At 35.0% G+C, this 18,783-nt stretch overlaps 3 protein-coding genes and 1 long non-coding RNA gene across 6 annotated transcripts; 1 reads left to right on the forward strand and 3 right to left on the reverse strand.

Annotated features, from left to right (window-relative positions):
* The first annotated feature begins 776 nt into the window (after positions 1-776).
* Positions 777-4,526, forward strand: LOC105139073 (uncharacterized). 2 transcript variants are annotated; one of them, XM_011045386.1, is made up of 6 exons: positions 777-1,649; positions 2,155-2,326; positions 2,502-2,678; positions 2,761-2,844; positions 3,552-3,633; positions 3,829-4,526. In XM_011045386.1, the coding sequence occupies exons 1-6, from the start codon at positions 1,255-1,257 to the stop codon at positions 4,290-4,292; spliced, it is 1,374 nt and encodes a 457-aa protein (XP_011043688.1). In that variant the 5' UTR covers positions 777-1,254; the 3' UTR covers positions 4,293-4,526. The 2 variants fall into 2 exon arrangements, with proteins under 2 accessions (XP_011043688.1, XP_011043689.1); XM_011045387.1 differs by having other exon boundaries at positions 778-1,649; positions 2,158-2,326.
* Positions 4,527-4,668: 142 nt separating this feature from the next.
* On the reverse strand, positions 4,669-5,740 carry LOC105139075 (uncharacterized). Its single transcript, XR_844917.1, has 2 exons — positions 5,212-5,740; positions 4,669-5,106 (listed from the first exon to the last, which is right to left on the reverse strand). It is a non-coding gene; the product is annotated as an uncharacterized LOC105139075 (long non-coding RNA).
* Positions 5,741-10,156: 4,416 nt separating this feature from the next.
* LOC105139076 (60S acidic ribosomal protein P1-like) lies at positions 10,157-11,068 on the reverse strand. The gene is made up of 3 exons (XM_011045391.1): positions 10,880-11,068; positions 10,577-10,786; positions 10,157-10,379 (listed from the first exon to the last, which is right to left on the reverse strand). Exons 1-3 carry the CDS (start codon positions 10,946-10,948, stop codon positions 10,329-10,331), a joined length of 330 nt encoding a protein of 109 aa, XP_011043693.1. The 5' UTR covers positions 10,949-11,068; the 3' UTR covers positions 10,157-10,328.
* Positions 11,069-12,562: 1,494 nt separating this feature from the next.
* On the reverse strand, positions 12,563-17,250 carry LOC105139077 (serine/arginine-rich splicing factor SR34A-like). 2 transcript variants are annotated; one of them, XM_011045393.1, is made up of 14 exons: positions 17,020-17,250; positions 15,947-16,218; positions 15,685-15,805; positions 15,105-15,170; positions 14,748-14,822; positions 14,536-14,671; positions 14,337-14,383; positions 14,201-14,258; positions 13,937-13,986; positions 13,787-13,843; positions 13,331-13,440; positions 13,152-13,241; positions 13,023-13,065; positions 12,563-12,890 (listed from the first exon to the last, which is right to left on the reverse strand). In XM_011045393.1, the coding sequence occupies exons 2-14, from the start codon at positions 15,988-15,990 to the stop codon at positions 12,870-12,872; spliced, it is 918 nt and encodes a 305-aa protein (XP_011043695.1). In that variant the 5' UTR covers positions 15,991-16,218; positions 17,020-17,250; the 3' UTR covers positions 12,563-12,869. The 2 variants fall into 2 exon arrangements, with proteins under 2 accessions (XP_011043695.1, XP_011043696.1); XM_011045394.1 differs by lacking the exon at positions 15,947-16,218 and having other exon boundaries at positions 17,020-17,248.
* Between the last annotated feature and the right edge of the window lie 1,533 nt (positions 17,251-18,783).

Here is an 18,783-nt window from a genome sequence, read left to right on the forward strand (position 1 = left end):
AATTTAGATTCATTATTTTATTTTATTTTTGAAAGAATTCTTTTTATGCTGGTTATCATGATCACTTTTTATTTTTTAATTTAGTCTATTTATTATTATTATTTTTTATCATATTATTAAATGAAGTAGTCTTAATGGATCCAATTACATTTATGATCTAAATCATAAATTATTTTAATTATTTTTTTAAATTTATTTTTTTAATATAACCCACAATATAACACAGGTCACCTATCTAATGTAAAATCAAACTGAATCATCTTCTATAAATGAAAATGTTTTGATTTGTAACAAGAATAAACCAAATTAGTTTTCTTTATTTTTTTTTTAAAAATTCCTAGATAGTAGAGAATTTGTTTAGTTATTAACAAAAAAAAAAAACTTTTAAAAAACACAACATTATCAGTGTTACATTCTCTTTAAGAGGCTGAGAGGTTTTTATTTATAACAAAGATAAAAGCATTTATTTATTTATTTTTATTTTTTAGGACACTTTTCCTAAAATAATTAAAAAAATAACATGCTTATTAACCAAAAAAAAAACAATTGACAGGAATACCACATTCTTAACGTCAATAATTATGGAATACAAGAATGAACTTTAGTAAAGGGACTAGATTTAAAAATGATAAGAATATAGGGACTCATATAGAATTAGCCCCAGGAACATGTGAACAAAGTACACTATTACACAACACAACTGAGACCTCTCTGTTAGAACATCCAAAGATACATATATATTAAGACAAATCTAGGTGAGGCGGAGTTGGTAGACGAGTACTTAACTAAAGTCAGTCTCCACCAATCCTTTCTCTCTCTCTCTCTGTTTTTTCCCAAACTGGGCCCCCCCTCCTCTATGCACACAGGTCCTTTTAGAAGATTTCTCCTCCACCGAACAAGATTGCTTTGCGAAGTTCTCAAAAACAGCATGGTGACGTGAACCCAGCCCACCTCTTCCCTTATCCACTCACAGAATCTTTTCTTGCCACCACTCATGTCTCAATCATCTTCACGCATAAAAACAAACACAGACACCCTCGTTGTCTTCTTCTTACCAAATTCGTGTGATATTTCTTTTCAGGGTTTGGTATTTCTCTATATTTCTTGAAACCCTTTGTTGTCTATCTCTTGAGTTATCAATTTCCTTGATTACTTGATTCGAAGATTGAAACTTTTGTTACCAAAGACAACAAAGATTGCAAATTTAGAGGTTTATTGATTGACCATTTAGGTTTTGTGAGTTTATGTGATGCTATGGCCTTGATTGAAGCTTTATATGATATTTTAGAGCATCCCTCTTCAATGATAGGTTTATGTACAGAAACGGTGGGTTTTTTAGGTCCGCTGTGGATATCTTTTCTTATTGGCTTAATTATTGGATGGTCATGGAAGCCTAAATGGGTGACCAGGGAAAGTGACAAATTGACTTCTTGTGTATCAAAGATATTGGAGTCATCGTTGCTATCTTCACCTTGTCGATCTTTGATGTCTGTATTGGAGAGTTTTGGTTCTTTCTCGCAGTGGAATTCGTTCTTGGTGAGGTCTTCAAATTGCGAAGCTTCTTGGGTTGTGGACAACAGCAACAACAACAACAATTTAGAGCATCAGAATCTATCTCATGTGCCACCTACAGAATATGAAGATTGCAGGTACGAGCCCTTATCACAAAGTGTCTAGTTTTCTGCATCAATAGAAGATTAAATGAAATGAGCCTTGCAATCTTTGAATGAATTTAGAAGTTTGTCAGTAGTATTTGTTTTGTCTATTGTTAAATAACGGGTAAAGTTCTCAATAATTTTGTGGAGTTGAGATTCGTAATCAGTTTGATTGACTGAGGGTTGCTTGTGCCATCATGACACCTTATGGTATGATATTATGGTATCTAATGGGAAACTTGAATCTGTGCAAATATTAGAATTGGACGAGGCAAGAAAGAGAAAATCTATGATTCCTTGTAGTAATAGTTTCCAGTTTAGCAATGATCTCTTGCTTTATGATTAATTTGTTTAGAATTATCAATTGTTGGGTTTGACACACAATGGGAAACTTTGTCTCTATGGGATGACCATAAAATGGTTTTGGATAATATCAAAGAAAATTGTGAATGAGCTTAATTTGGGGCAAGTCAATAATTTCTTCTTTGTACTTGTCTAGTAGATCACAGCTGAATGAAGAGCAGTCTAATATTGCTACTCTAGTCACGGAGGAGGATTTAAAACATTTGAACCAGCTTGTTGAGGTTAAAGATGGAGGTTCTACTTGGATACATATGATGGATCGTTCCACCCCAACTATGAGATACCAAGCATGGAGGAGAGATCCCAAGGTAGGCTTTTCTCTCTTATTCAAACTGTAATTTAATACAGGCCAACAGTTTTATCAGTTCTTCTGATTCAATTTGGTAATTTGGTTGGAATTTCTGCTACTTTCTTTCATGCAATTGGATAATGTGTGGAATATAGACATCTTTTTTATCAGTTTTTGTTTTAATGGGTTGCTAGACTGGTCCTCCTCAATATCGTAGCAGTACCGTCTTTGAGGATGCCTCACCAGAGATAGTGAGAGACTTCTTTTGGGATGATGACTTCCGGACAAAGTGGGATGACATGCTTGCTTATTCTGCAATATTAGATGAATGTTCCATCACAGGGACCATGCTAGTGCATTGGATACGAAAAGTGAGTCTTCCTTTCATATGTTCTAAATCATAGCTTGTCCTGGTTTTATGTGCTTATCTCCTACCAATGCTTTTTGCTGCAGTTTCCCTTTTTCTGTAGTGACAGAGAATACATAATAGGTCGACGAATATGGGAGTCGGGCAGATCTTATTTCTGTGTGACGAAGGTATGAATCAGGAGTTTATAATTCTGTGTTTATAAATGACAGACAATAATAATAATAGTAAGCAGCATCTACTTGGTACCTAACTCAGCTTATGTTGGGACAAACATGGAAGCTGAGTTTAGCTATATGTAAGGTAACAGAGGTCTCACAAGCCAATCAGCTAGGGCTGCTGATGCTAACTAAGTTGAACTGGTCTTCTGAAACCTTCCATTTTGAATATCTCCAACCGTAGGGTACAAATAAACAATTGATTCTCACTGGCTTAAAATTGGGATGGCTTAAAGTGCTTCTCAGAGTGTAATTCTTGTTAGTTCCAGTTCCTATTGAATTGACTCGGGTGAATTGAAAAATTAGTAACTTGTGTCTAAGAAAATGTTTGAAACGATACACAATGATAGGGATGGAAAAGACTCGTTCCTTTTGGATATGAGGGAGGCCCTCTCTGTGTAATTAAAGTTCCCAAACTAACCCAGTTTTCTTCTAGAACTACATCTTTCTATTGCTCAAACTCATAATCACTTCCCACTGGTGGGAGAGAGATAGCAATGGACCACAAGGTCCTATGGAAAAAGACTTTCTTTATTAACAAATGGGAGCATTCTGCAATCTCATCTATCAGCTTTTTATCATGTCTGCTTGTTTTCTTTTGCAATCATCGCTGAGATTTTGGACCTCCAATCTAATTGACTGCTTCTAACTAATTTCAGGGAGTACCATGCTCATCTGTCCCAAGGCGAGATAAGCCAAAACGGGTTGACCTATACTACTCAAGTTGGTGTATCCGAGCAGGTATATCATATCTTCTTCCTTTCTGCCATTTAATTGAATAAATCCTTTTTCACCTTGAAACATTTCTTCAGGTTCTCACTACCCCAGAACATTGGGCAACTGCTTTGTCCCGTGAAGAGCTAGTCTGTAAATTATTTGTCATGAGACTTAGAATAGTGACTAACAGCTAAATCCGCTTGAATTACACTTGATCAGTGGAATCGAAGAGAGGTGATGGCCAGCTGACTGCTTGTGAGGTGTTGCTCTTCCATCATGAAGACATGGGCATCCCATGGGAAATCGCTAAGCTTGGAGTGCGGCAGGGCATGTGGGGAACTGTCAAGAAGATTGAACCTGGTTTACGTGCCTACCAAAAAGCAAGAGCATCAGGGGCAGAACTTTCTCGGCCTGCTTTCATGGCTCAGATGAACACCAAAATAAATCCAGTGTTGCTGAGATCCTTGGGAGGTGATGAGAATTTGTCAGAGAATGAAGCAGCTACCACTACTTCTGAGAAGTCTTTGGGCCAGAACATACCAAAGCTTCTAATTTTTGGTGGGGCTATTATCCTTGCCTGCAGCTTTGATCGAGCACTCTTGACGAAGGCATTTATATTCAATGTGGGAAGAAGGTTTGGAAACATGGGAAGGAATGCAAGATTTAATGCTGGAACTACTTGAAAGTTGAAAACCCAATATGAGAGATGCTATACTTCTTAACTACAACCAGTGTCACTCTTCCCTTTTCAGTGGGAGTGGGAGGTTGTATAATTTTGTATCATACTTCAGAAACATGTTGATAATGCGATATGATAAGGATGCTTTTACTCAAAGCAGAAGTTTTCTCTTCAATCAGTTAAACCACAGATACTTGGAGGTCCATATATCGTCTGCTCTACATGTTGTCATTGTTTATGTTCATCAGTCTCATTTCAGCCCGCTTGTTGCAGAAATATTTGTCAACATGATGTCCTGTGCTTTGATGGCATAGCTTCTCCCATAATATCAGTTAAAAACACCCATTAAGGTTTTAATCTTCCTTCTGTGCATGCTCTGCTCAAGTACAATATCTAATCTTAATAGAATGAGAAGTTTCATAGGAGACATCCCTCTCCTGATTTCCTCCAATTCAACCTCTTTCATTTCATGCCATAGGAATTAACAAATAGATCATAATCAGAAAAAGTTTAGACTAAAAATTGTAGCATTTTGCCTTAGTAATGTCTAATCAATGCAATGCATGACTAGCGACAACAGAAGCATTAAGTAATGTTTTGGATAAAGAAGGATATGTCCATGGTTTATCATTAATAACAACCTCTGCAAGGCAGTGTTGGAGATAATTAACCACGGAGAGCAAGCAGAATCAATGACATATTAATGTTTCAAAACAGTTTAATCCATCCAGTTGGGGTGCTAATTTTGGCATCTCACTGGTCTTCTTCACTTTTGCCACCATGTTTTCACTAGATGATCTCATTCTGCTTCTCAGCTCCTGAACAACAAACAAAGTTAAGTTTGATTCTTCCACATAAACAAGAGACTAAAACTACAAGTTGACAGAAAGCAAAGAAATTTATGAAGGGACCTAGTTTATCACCTGAGCTTTGGAGTGGCTTTTGTCGAAGAAACAAATCCCAGCTGCAGCAGCAACAACTGTTACTGTCACAGACATTGCACCCATTGCCATTCTTCTATGTTATTCTTGGAGACAATGGCCTCTAATGAAATAACTTGATTTTATATGGAGAAACGCTACGGAGGGGGTAAAGCAATAGCAAAGGAATTTGAGATACCTTGCTAGTGAAGAGAAGTAAAGAGTGACAAAGAGAGGAAAGAAGTGCAAGAAAAGTAGGGCAAGAAAGAAAGGAATACAAAGACTATCTCTTATGGTACTATCATGACTAGGAAAAACAAAAAAACCTAAACTGAAAATTTCTATGTGACAAAGGACCTAGCCTTCCTTCCCTCTTCACCTTCTTGAATTTATAGTATATTAGGCTCTATTTATGGCTTTGATTTCATGAGCATTCATATGGGGTAGAGATGAAAAGGATAATCCTATCCAATTTCCAAGTTACCTATTCCATTGGACATAGTTTCCTCCTGAGAATAGAAGGAGAGCCCACGTCAAGAGGGAGTGAGCCGACCACACAAGTACATAGCACTTCGCTAATCTCTTATCCTGCAAGCAACTTGCCCTCATGAAAAAAGAGTATGCATCTTGTCTATTTTCATGACGTCAAGACTCACCCAAATTCAATTAATTGATCTAATATATAGTTGTAATAATTTCCTAAACATAAGTTTTTCAATAACATTAAGGTCATGATTACTTGTTAGAAACATGCATGTAAAAAAGAAGAAGAAAAAAACAGATAAATGTATTTCTTACCCTCACGTGTGACTTGGGTTTGAATCACACTCGTGCCCATTTAATGGTCAATATTTTATGTTTATAAATGTATCTTAATGCATCCAAATAAATATCAAAGACTTGGTCTCAAATCAAAGGTTTCTTCACTAATATTAAACTTGGTTCGGACTTATGACTTCCTAGTATAATATGAATTTTATATAAATTAAACTAGGGTTCTGTTTATTTTATGAAAAATAGTAGTTTCTTGAGAATTATTTTTTCAAATTTTTTATATTTATTTATCATTTAAAAAGTTAGTTATTGAACAATATTTCATTTTCAAGAAGTAGCAAAAAAATTAAAAATATCAAGTTATTTTTTAATTATATTAAATTTGATTTTTAATCTTTTAATTGCTATTTTTTTTTAATAATTGTTTTTTTAATTTTATCATTTGAAATTTGATTTAATTTAAATTTTATATTAATTTTGTTCTTTATTTTTTATTGTTATTTGTTTTTTATTATTATTTTTTAATTGAAATTTTTTTTTATCTATTAGATTTAACCCCTATTCTTTTGATTGCTATTTGTTTATTTGAAATAATTTATAAAATTTATTTTTTTAATTTTATCCTCCATCAACTTCCTCACTTTTTTTTAACTGTTATTTTTAATTTAAAATTATTTATAAAATTAATTTATTTTTTAATTTTATCATTTTTTAACTTTATAATCTGATAGTTTAGGTCCTTATTTTTTTAATAAAATTAAGAAAAAAAATTAAATATTAATAAATTATTTTTTAATTTATTTCTTATACCATAATTAAATACTAAAAAATATTTTTTATAATATTATTAAACATAATAAAATAATTTATTTTTTATAAAAAAATTAAAAGAATATATTTTTTAATAAACAAACAAGAATAAAAGTCATCGTCGTCTCACCGGTCACGCTGCCCCTAGTTTAACTTTTTGAAAAAACAAAACAAAACAATGTGATTTTATGATCTATGGAAAATTTGGCAAGCTATGGCCTTTTTTATTTTTGAGAAAAATTAAACAACATTTAGAGATATGAAAAACATGAGATATTATAGACGGTCAATGTCTTGAATGCCATAAGGAATATTATGCTAGAAAGATTTTTAATTAGAAATATGAGATAAGAACAAGAGATGTGCCGCTTGGTAAACAAGAAAGATACGTCAAGAAAGCATAGGTACGTGTGCTGATGGCATTTAAAACATGATAGTTTCTTGCAAGTATTGAAAACTTCAACCTTCTTCCCTTCATCTAACTTTTTTTCAGTGTTCAAAGTAATTGATGAAATGGAAATCGGAATTAATGGCCAGAGATTCTTATGGTTACGGTAAGTTCTTTGACGAAAATAGCAGTGGGCAGCTGCTTGCATATGACCTTATCATGCAAGAAATTGAGGGTATTTGTTCAAGTGGATGGACTTTCAGGCACTATACCAAATTATTCCTTACTTGGCGTCCTAAGTTTCATCGGAGGGTGGAGGCCATCATCAGAGCAATCAATAAGCTATCACAGCAATTCCATTTTTTATTTTTATTCTTTACCTTCTTGGCTAGTGAAAGTACCCGTTCATATAAAAAACAAATACGACACTTGGTTGCGGTTTTGCCTATAAAGAAACTTGAATTTAATTAAGTTAATGATGTTAAATCGACAACTTAAGAGGGGAAAATGAGTCTTATAACTGCAAAATGTTGATTACATTACATGAATTACCCGCAATAAATAAATATATACACACACAAAATTAGTTAGTGAAAAACTGAAAGAAGAGCTCAGTAAGTAATCATGGTCTCAAAACAGTGCACTCCATCTAACTCCGGAGCAAACCTTATTCTCCTCTTTTGTTGCTGTAATGGCTTGTTAATGTTTACAGGAGATGATTTTGACGATGATGTTGAAGACTTGTCATCGCTCCCTTCAGACATCTCTCTCTTCTTCATGGACTCAACCTGTTGCTGGTTGTTCCCTTCTTTGGAAGCTCTGGATGAGAACCTGAGCTTCTGCACAAGTGATTCTGCGCATAGGGCATCAAATGAACTGAACATAGACATCATCGTGATTGAAACTTGGATCGAAGAAGTGGACTGTGTTTACTTTCTTTCTTATATGTTACAACAACTATGCAAGCAATTAAAGATCGTCTTCTTGGGGCTCAAAACAAGCTTGTTTTTGAGGTTTCAAGAAAAGGGATTTCCTCTTTGGTTTCTTGAAGGAGAAGGATTTCTTGCTTGGATTCGATACTTGAGAGAGGGAGAGAGGAGAGGTATATAAAGGGTAGGAGAAATCTCATCTCAAATGCCTAGAAATATCTGGAAAGACGCGGTGGAATGTATGTGTAGAGGTTGGACCGAAGGATGACTGGGTCCAGTTACTGCTTGCAAACTGGACACTGATATATTTCAACTGCCCCTTGCAAGTTGAGCACCCATTGTTTGACTAATCACCTACGTGGGGTGCTTTGGGACATGTCAAAACTGAGCTGGAAACTCACCTTTTGCAAGCTCAAAGAAGGCTTCTTTGTTGTTGACGACAAGGCGACCCAGATAGGTACTTCTGTTGGTTATGTTGCTTATGAGGCTTATCTGTTAACAGGCTAGCCTGCCCCACTTTAAGGTGAGCTTTTGGAGGATAGTTTTCATTTCTTTCACCGCCTTCCCCGGAATCAAGGTCTCACTATGAGCCAGAGCATGAAGCTCATTCCCAATCCCCAGTATCTCAAAGGCGGCTGGAGCGGCTCACTTACCACCAACAAATCAACTGTAAACGGATTCTGAGACTTCGGAATGGCAAAGGGCAGAAAGGGGGCTTTTAGGCGTTAGGCATGAAAAAAGGAAAAGGAAAGGGCATCGTTCTCTGGCCGAACATTGGAGTCGGCGCTCTCCGGTTGTGTTTGGACAGGAGGTTTTACCTGACTCGGCAAGACATGTTCTAGAAATAAAAATGATATTATTTTAAAAAAATATAAAAATAAGAAAAATCAACAAGCCTTTTTCAAATTGATTGGGTTGTAAGTCAACTTAAATTTTTAAGCAGGTCATCTCTGATCTATGCCTCCAGTTACTAAGATTTCGAATTAATTCACTAAATCAGATCGGGTTTTAAAATTATAGTTTGAACAAGCCACTTGTTAGTTAAGTTTACATAAAATTGTGGAGGAGAGTGGAGAACTGACCGGTTACTTGTTCCAATTATGTGTTGGCGGCATGATTTTTTACAACATATAGTGGCGGTGTTCATGGTGTTTTCTTGATCAAGAAAGTTTGTTCGGTGCACTTGTGCATACCATGTTGTGGGCAAGCTTTTGCCAAGATATATATGAGTAAATTATTCCTTACTCCCTCAGTTTATATAAATAAAAGGAAGTTATGTTTAAATAAAATTAATTTTAATTAATTGCGGGCCAATCTATATCATTTTTTTATTTGGTATGAACACAAACTATGTATTAAACAGATGGGTGCATCCTGACAGGGCTAATGTTCTTGTCTTATACGTTAGAAAGATTGATTTAGTGGGTTCCATGTAGGCATGCCAAAGCAATGTCCAATCATCATTTTCCATAGCCCTTGCTAGTAAATTAAAGCAGTTTAGCCCAGAAAAAATGGTTAAAATTTCTTCCAACTCAAATCTCAGTGTTCAATTAAAGAGACTATTTTTCCACTGTAGATACCGACTTCAAAACTCTCAAGCTCTCATGCTGAAGCACGATCTTTTTGGACTCAAGATTAGGTTCGGTTTTTGTTGAGGAGGCTAGATCTCTTCTCTGTGGTGTTTTGAAATTAGCAAAACAATCATCTCCTAGCTGTTACAAGTGGAAAGATGACTGAAGTTCGAACCAAAGAGAAACTCGAGCACATGCTATTAGGAATGCAGCATTGCCACAGTAATGAATACAACTGGAAAACTATTGCATAAAAAAAATCTTCTTCCATCGTGAACTGTGTTAGTAGGTTTCCAAAACTTGGATAATCTCCAACGCCATGAACATCAAACTTGGATAACATCCTAAACTATGATAGAGTAAATAACAACTTAGTCGGATATATTTGAAAGCTTTGAAACAACAAAACCATTGAACTATGATCCAGCAAGTAAGATTTGTTGAGAACTGAATCATGATTGGTATACACAAGCAAGTTATAATGCTAAAACATCAAAAATTCTTGTATTACTAGAAAGAATTAATGGTCAATCAGTCAGAAATTCTCAAATCATCAACCAAAATTTCACCAAATTGCAATTTAGGAGCCGGTCCTAATTTCATAAAGAAGCCAAAAGTGTTGCAGTTGATAACAATGGAAAGAAGCACCTAATCAAACAAGCTGAATCCCATATCATCGTCGCTCTCTGGATCTTCCTCCTGCACGTAAACAAAAACCAAATCTCAAAACAAAATACAAATTCTCTAAACTCAAATAACCCACAAAACAAAACCTGCAATTTCATTTAAAATTCCCGTGAAAATCAAACCTTGACGAATAAGCAAAACCAATCACAACAAAAACAACACACTCGATTTAAGACTTCGACACCAAAAAACAGCACCATTAACTTTACCTTCTTCTCCTCAACATCCGGAGCAGCGGCAGATGCAGCGGCAGGACCAGAAGAAGAAACAGCAACAGGAGCAGCAGCACCACCACCAGCGCCAATATTCATGATAAGATCACCCACATTTCTCTTTTCCGCAAGCTTAGCAAAAAGACTTGGCCAGTAAGATTCCACAGTCACATTAGCTGACTTCACCAGCGTAGCAATCTTATCTGACTGCATAATTATTTCAAGAAAAAAACATTAGTTTTCTTCGCAAAACTATAGGGAGAAAAAAACCAACTTGTGTTTGTTATGAGTGTTTCTTACAGTGATGGCAATGTCTTCATCGTGGAGGATGAGGGTAGCGTAAATGCAAGCAAGCTCGCTACCAGCCATGATTGCTGTGATTTGCTTGGTGACCTGCTGCTGCGGAGGGAGTTTGAGAGAGTTTGATTTGCATTTATAGATAGGACTAGGGTTTCAGGAAGAGCGGCAAGAAAGAAAGAAATGGTTTTGCTTTTCATCTGTATTTTGTGGCAGCCCAAGTACGTTCAATGAGCCCTTATTGCAAATTATTTGTGGAGCCCAGATGGATTCCATGGCCTAACTTCCTTGGTTGGTGGAGTCCATCTGTCAATGGTGGGCAACAATCACCATAACTTATTTCCATGTTCAAATAAACAGTAAAGAAGATAGTTATTTTTTTTATGCATTCCCTTTTCTTTTTTTTTCCTTCCACCTGAGTTATGCATTCCCTTCTTTTTTTTCCTTTCACCTGAGTCTTATATATATATATTTGCTTGATTTTGGATTTTTCTTCTTATTTTGTTTTAATTTTTATCTTATAAGATTAGTACAATTTCAAATAAAAATCCTAATATTTCATTTATTTTTAATTTTACATGCATATCTTTTTTTATTATATTATAAAGTAAAAAATATTTAAAAAAATATTAAATATAATAGAGTTCATCATCTAAATAGCAGATTTAAAAGGTTAAGTCACAAAGTCTAAGTTAATCCAATACATTAATGTTTAATATTAAAAAAAGATTAGCTAGAATTTTTTTTAAAGACAAACAACACTTTTTACAAGTATTTTCAGCTAGTTCTTGAATTTATCAAATCAATTAGATCACGTCAGAACAACTCTTACAAATTTAATCTAAACTCGAATTAAATAGAGTCGGGTTAAGAGGTTTAAAAGTTGACATGTTGGATGAGATTTGATAACAATATCAAAAAAAATCATCTTGATTTATTTACTTTTAAAAATCAAATTATATTTTTTACTGGTCATCAAAATTAATAGATTAGTAGATTAATTTTAAAGTCGAGTTAGGTAAATAATCGTGTTACAAGTTTTTAAAATTAACTTATTAAACTGAATTTAATAATAATATCAAATAATTTTTTAAAATTTAAAAAAATTACATCAAAAAATATTTTTATTACCATGTAAACTAATATCTTCCAAGAAAAAAAAATGTTTTACCTCAAGAGTTAGGATTAATCAACGGGGCTTTGAGATGGGGGACCAAGATGGAATGTTCTGGGGTTTTGAGATGCGGGACCGAGATGGAATGTTGTGACAACCGTTGGATGATATTGTGGCAACTGCAAGAGAAGCTTCTCTTACTATTTAAATGTGTTTTCTATATTAAAAATAAAAGAAGAATTCACTCCAAAAATTTTCAAGAAATTAATTACTTTTACATCTTTTATCTTCGTTTATCTAATTAAACGTTTTTTTTTTATCCTTTTTGTATCCAAAACATGCCAGACAAGGCTATTAATTTGTACATTCACGCACATACAGGCGGTGCAAGAAGAGAAGGAAACATTGACACATCCGCTCACTCTCATCACCACCGGTGAGAATACTTGGTCCCATTTCATTTTCCATGGCATTTCACCACCAATGTTCCACCGGTAATGGACAACAAAATGACGGCACCGTCGATTTGTATTAACAGATCAGTGCAACTGAAGTGACAAGTAACAGGTCATACTATAACACACTTGAATGTTCACTGATTTAAATTGATGGAAGGGAAGTAGCCAAATTCAACACAAAAGTGCCAACATAAACAAATACTCGGTTTAAGCTTAAGGTAAAAATCCGCAATCCAAAATGACAAGAAACCACCAAGCCTTACACTACTAGTTCATGTCTTCATCAAAGCATTTCAAGTAACAGTCTGACTGGATATTTAGAACAACAGGCCCCTCGATATTCTTGCAGGCAGGCCTCAGGAGTTTTCTACATCGAAGAAGTTTCAGGTAACAGTCTGATTGGATACGGAGTTTAAAGCGGTCAGGCACTGCCTGACCGTGCCTGCAAAGAGAGAGGAGCTTATACTGAGTATATTATTAGACACTGTATTGAAGTCTCACGCGCACAACAAAATAATAACTAAAAAATTATTTGCCCTTTCTTTTTTGATTAACCAATCAAAGGGGGACTTGCCTTGGTGGGAGATTCAGACTTCGACCTGGACCTTGATTTTGGTCTGCGTATTCAATACAAGAGAATGACAAAAGGTGCCTCAGTTCAAGAAAAACAGCAAATAAAATGTGATGCAAAGAAACTAATTACCTGGATGATTTGAGAGGTGAAGCAGATCTAGTTTTTGACCTTGACCTTGACCTTGACCTTGACCTTGAAACAGATCGTTCCAATGATTTGCTGCATAAAAACAGACAGCTATCACTTCATGGTGAAAAAAGAAACCTTCAAGGTAGAATGCCATTGAAAAAATAAAAGAGCACACACACCTTCGGTTCCTCCTCGGACTCCTGCTCCTGCTCCTGCTCCTGCTTCGGCTCCTGCTCCTGCTCCGCCCACGGCTTCGGCTCCTTGATGGAGAGCCCTCATATTGCTTCACCTTTACGGATCAGAACAAACAGCAATTATTAAATGAGCCTGGCATCTTTTAAAAAATATTTTCCTTAATATATGTCCAAAGCATCTCCATGTGGAAGATAGTGAGCTATTTTTATTCTACAGAGAAGTATGAAAAGAAAAGGCCTCGAAACTTGATGTTTTCAACAATTCCTAGAACTCCAAAATAGAAGATGGAGGGAGTGAGGTAAGGATCCGCTAGGTATAATTAAAGTGAGAACAGGGAAAATTTGCATGCTTCAGACAGTTCTGCACTATAAAACCATTTTCAAATATTTGAATTAACTTACTACCAACTCAACAGATAAAATGCTGGATTTAATGGTTACCCGAATATAAGCTCTGGCCCAGGGATTTTTAAACTCAGTATCATCAAGTTTCCGAATCTGAATAGCATAAACCCATGCCAGCTGTTAGATAAGAGGAAAGAACAACAATCCCAAGCCTTTTTTTTTTTTTTGAACCAAGAAACAACTCACGGCATATTTCATGTCTTCATGATTTGTATAATCAACAAGGCCTAAAGTTCCTGAATGTTAAGTCCAAAATTTCAATTCAGTAGCAGCATGAAGACATGCAGCTCATGAGATATTTAACACTGTGTGTTCCAATATCAGCATCCAAGCATACTTTGCACCTCACTCCAAATTGGGATGTGAAATTGAACGCCAGTTAGATGAATTTCAAGAAAAAAGCTAAAACAGGAACAGGAATGGGAAGTTACAGCATTCTAAGAGGCATACCATCACCATCACGAGTAACTTCAGCAAAACACACATCTCCTGCTTTCCGCATATGATCCTGAAATCAATTTATCACTAAGTAGCAAGGTAAATAAACAGATAAATTTTGTTTGTTAAGCATTGGAAGTTCTCCAACCTTCAAATCTTGCCAGGAAGCAGAAGAAGGAAGACCACGAACAATAACTGCAGGTCAAATATGTGGTTTAGAATTATATCCAGGTTACTTGGAAGGAAACTAGTTCAAACCATATGCAAGAAGGGTAGTTTTTGGAAGGACAGTGTCTATTTATTGCTCTGAATCTATTATAAAGAAAAAAAATATTCCCCAAACAAACCTCGAAATTCAGAATGGCGTGAGATGCCAAGTCGAGCCCCACCCCCACCCCCTCCTCCTCCACCACCACCACCACCACCATACCCACCACGACGATCATTTGAGGATGGTCCTCTACCACCATGGGCAAGCTCAACCTGCATAGTAACAATGAGAAATAAAAGAGGCGAGCAGTAAAAGATATATAGAGAAACAATTGGAACCAGTTAATACCCTTAAACGAGAACCATCAAAGTTATAGCCATCACGGCCCCTTATTGCATCTTCAGCATCCCGAGCATTCTCAAACTGCAAACAAAAAACCACGAGTCCAATGGTGAAGGTTCCAGTTGTGAGAGGGGGGCTCTAGGTGAGATAATTAGGATAGCTTCAGCATTTTCTCAATAAGTTGTTGCTCCCCACCCCAGACTCAAAACAAATCTACACTCTTGTTGCAACCCAAGACAACCAACAATGCACACAATGGCCCCAAAAGATAATTCAAAGCGCTATCCTTTTTTCCATCCAGAAAATACAAGATGGCTACCTAGCTCCATATGTTGCAGATATCAAGTGTAGTAAGAGCACTACCTCGACAAAACAATAACAAGGGGGCCGAGGTGGAATCTTCAATTCAACATCCAGGATACGGCCATACTGCAAAATCAAATAACAAAATCTGTGAGCTCAGCCATACTGGTAAACCATTGGACAGCTAAATTGCAGCTGTATAGAAAATACTAAACATGCCATCTATATATACATATACACACACACACACACAAACATATCTATATGTTATTGTGCAAACAGCGAGCATTGCATAAGTTATACGCACGCATATTGTTCATCCTCTGAGCAGTATACAGACAAGCAATGTATTGCTTAAATTTCTAAATATTTGAATCCGCTGATCGGAAGCACAGCTGTGCCTGGATGAACTTTTGATATGTTTTGAGGTGACCATGGGATGCTGGAAATATATAGCATCACTCAAGGAAATAGTGATAAACAGCAAGCAGGCATGTACATGCTTAATAGTAGGAAAAAATAATCATTTCTGAGGTTAATAGCAATGATAATGGTGCACGTATAATTAACTTAAAATGAATAAATCTCATTATTCTGCTAACAAGAGTATAAGCTTCACATGAAAACATTTAATACAAACCTTGTAAAACAGATCTTCAACTTTCGATTCTCTTATATCTGCAGGTAAGTTGCCAACGTAGATTGTACGAGAAAAACGACCACTCATTTTTTTGTATCGGAAGAATATAGCAAAGCCTTTGCTGCACGATGCAAATGCATTGCATAAATAAAGGAACATTTCCAGAAACGAAAACAACTCTATCTGGTTATGTTGCATTTATCATCAGCATGTACTATGACTATAACAAAAGTATGGCAAAACCAAAAACTATGAAGCAAACCAAGAGAGCAATCCTCCATGTGAACCACGCTCCACAAGCTCCATCGCTCATTTTCTCCAAGAGGTTCCAAAGCTATAATAAATTGGAAATATATATTTGGTCTCCTCATCATTCCACAATATTTTGCAGATGTATAGCTCTTCTGAGTGTGAGCAACAATCTCCAGTTATAAAAAATAATACTCATAACTCCACTCCACCCTGATTTTCCCACTCCCTCTCTATATCCCTATGCATGATTGCAAAGCTCAAATTTGTCCAAGCGCTTGTCATCTATCATAAAGAAAGCATTTGTGTCAAGAGATCAAGTAACATATTTATTTATATACCTTACTCAGCTCGCTTTTCAATCAGAATTGAACAAAACAACCCTGTAAATTACAAATACACCCCCAAATTCCCCCTTTTCAAGTCGCCCTCGGGTAGAGGCTAGGGGGCATCTGGCTTTCACATAACTTTGTAAGACTTTTCTGTTCTCAGATTAAATTCACCAACTCAACAATTCATTAAGTAAGTAATTCAGAAAACAATCTGGCCTTTCTCGTTCAAAGTTTAAAAAACAAGCACACAACAACTAGTCTATACAGCCATACGAGACTATGGACTCGCATCCCATTTCCTTCTGCCTTACTTTAGTCAGTTAGTACTTCCTAAGCTCGTCCTCACATCAAGTAAAAGCAGTCTCAACCCACACCACACATTTCGAGTTAATCCAATTAGATAGCTCGAACGGAGCATCAAAGTGTTTTCAATATGTTAAGGAGTCAGTTAGTATTACCATCTTCTCAATTTCAATCAAAATAAAAGTTAATTTTGTTTTTAATGAAAAAAACTTACAAATACTAAGAATAAATACTCTAGAGAACACGAACTGCATTGAATAACAATTAAGCAAGAAATCACAGTCGATTAATCGTAATTATTGTGCAGTAATTCAATTAGTTGCTGTAAGATTCAAGTTTTGGAAGTTGTTAGGGTTTAACAATCGAAGATTGGAATCTTGAAACCCTAAAATGAACTTGAAGAGGTTCGAGAGAGAGAGAGAGAGATGAGCTAGGTTATTGATCATTGTACCGAGAGAGAAAGAAATGTCGATGCCGGAGCGAGCAGTTGAAGCGAGTCGGGAAGCTAGTCGCGGAGGTTTCGAGAGAGAGAACGAAGAAGCTAGCTAGGGTTTCTTGTTGTTCCTTGTCTCAAGGCTTGAAACTTTGGCCGATGCTGCGTTTTGGCTGCAATCACACACTTCACTTTCCTCGTGTGTAATAATAAGCCCTTGTTATAAGATGAGGCCTGTTTGGCGATTCAAACAATGATTGCTTGTCAGCTATTGGTTAGTATATATTAAGGTAGAAGACGCGGAAGCGGTAAAATCAAATGAAACACGTGTCAAACTACTTTCTCATGTTATGAAAGGAGATAAATTCAACAAAACATGGTAAGCCACAGTTTATTTTTTCAGAGAAAAAAGGTTTTTGTAGCCACGGTTTATTTTTTCAGAGAAAAAAGGTTTTTGAAATAAATAAAAATTTAATTTATTTGTAATTTTTTTATGTTTTTAAATTTTTTTAATGTCTTGATATTAAAAATTAGTTTTTAAAAATAAAAAATTAATATATTTTTAAATAAAAAAATAATATATTTTTAAATAAAAAATATTTTAAACAAATAATTATAATATGAAACATGCTCTAAAATAATTACTAAAACAAATGGTAGATTAGGGAAACAAATATACTTCTTTTTAAAATTATATTATTTTAATAATTTTTTAATTAAAAAAAACACTTTGATGGACATAATCAACCCATGCGATTGGACACCCAATATTGGGCTAGATTGACTCTGGGTTGTAAGTGATAACTTGAATGTTCAAAACTATCCTGACCCATAAGAACATATATTAAAATAAGTTAAAACAATGACGGCAACTTTATTAAAAATATAAAAAGTTTAATTAATTTTTAAAAATCTAAAAGATATGACATTTTTACAATGCGCATATCACTGTTCACTCTTTTACATGGATTTATTATTCAAAAATTTACTTTTTTTTTTAATTTGGTTTTTAAAATTTTTTACATGATTGCATTTTTTGGGTTAAATTGAAGGGCAAATAAATCAAATTTGCTGGACAAGGATAAAATTATATAAAAAAAAAGACCGGAGTATAAAAAGCTTAATAAATTATTAACAATGATTTTAAAATTCATACAAAAAGTTAATTTAGTTCTCATACTTTAAAACTTTTACATATTTGATTTTTTAATTTTTTTCAATTCAATTTTAATATAAAAATTTATTTTTATTATATTATAGTCCATGATTTGAGAAATGAGAGAATAAGGTCATCAAATTCCAAATATAAAGAGAAAATATCATTGGTATCAATTTTAACCAACAAAATAATCAATTTTTATATTAAATGGTTTCATAAGATAATGAGATTTCAGCTTCGGTGTTTTTTACCTTGAAAATGCCTTGAAAAAAATTAACATGGACTCAAGAAATTTTTTTGTTTTTTCTACAAGCCATTTATCTAGTTTAATTTAATCGAAACAAGTTACCAAATGCATAATCTCTAGAACAAGGTCTGCTTTTATCGAAACAAACGTTGCTATGATGTTTGGGAGGCAGAGATGGGAAACATGGAATTGTTCGCGATTCTAAGAAGTCCAGATCCTGAAAGGTTTTAGGCATTGGCTTGAAGGCTGTTGTTGGGAAAGCAAGAAACTCCAGGGCATTGGCAAGGAGAAGGAGGTGAATTTGCAGGTTCGAAACAAGAGCTGCTCAGAATGTATTGGGAGACTGCCTGGAATCGAAGAAGGTAAAGTGCAAATG

The sequence above is a fragment of the Populus euphratica genome, unplaced genomic scaffold (genome assembly GCF_000495115.2).
Source record: "Populus euphratica unplaced genomic scaffold, PopEup_1.0 scaffold121.1, whole genome shotgun sequence".
NCBI classification, from domain to species: domain Eukaryota; kingdom Viridiplantae; phylum Streptophyta; class Magnoliopsida; order Malpighiales; family Salicaceae; genus Populus; species Populus euphratica.

Bases quoted from the DNA above. Each gene is read 5' to 3' on its own strand.
- LOC105139073 (XM_011045386.1), top strand. From the start codon at position 1,255: ATGGCCTTGATTGAAGCTTTATATGATATTTTAGAGCATCCCTCTTCA. The intron at 1,650-2,154 runs GTACGAGCCCTT...GTACTTGTCTAG, and splicing joins ACAGAATATGAAGATTGCAG to TAGATCACAGCTGAATGAAG. The intron at 2,327-2,501 runs GTAGGCTTTTCT...ATGGGTTGCTAG, and splicing joins CATGGAGGAGAGATCCCAAG to ACTGGTCCTCCTCAATATCG.
- LOC105139077 (XM_011045393.1), bottom strand. From the start codon at position 15,990: ATGGAGCTTGTGGAGCGTGGTTCACATGGAGGATTGCTCTCTTG. The intron at 15,171-15,684 runs GTTTGTATTAAA...TTGATTTTGCAG, and splicing joins TTGAAGATCTGTTTTACAAG to TATGGCCGTATCCTGGATGT. The intron at 14,384-14,535 runs GTTTGTTTGGGG...TTTGACCTGCAG, and splicing joins ACGCCATTCTGAATTTCGAG to TTATTGTTCGTGGTCTTCCT.
- LOC105139076 (XM_011045391.1), bottom strand. From the start codon at position 10,948: ATGGCTGGTAGCGAGCTTGCTTGCATTTACGCTACCCTCATCCTCCAC. The intron at 10,787-10,879 runs GTAAGAAACACT...ATAATTATGCAG, and splicing joins ATGAAGACATTGCCATCACT to TCAGATAAGATTGCTACGCT. The intron at 10,380-10,576 runs GTAAAGTTAATG...GTTTACGTGCAG, and splicing joins CGGATGTTGAGGAGAAGAAG to GAGGAAGATCCAGAGAGCGA.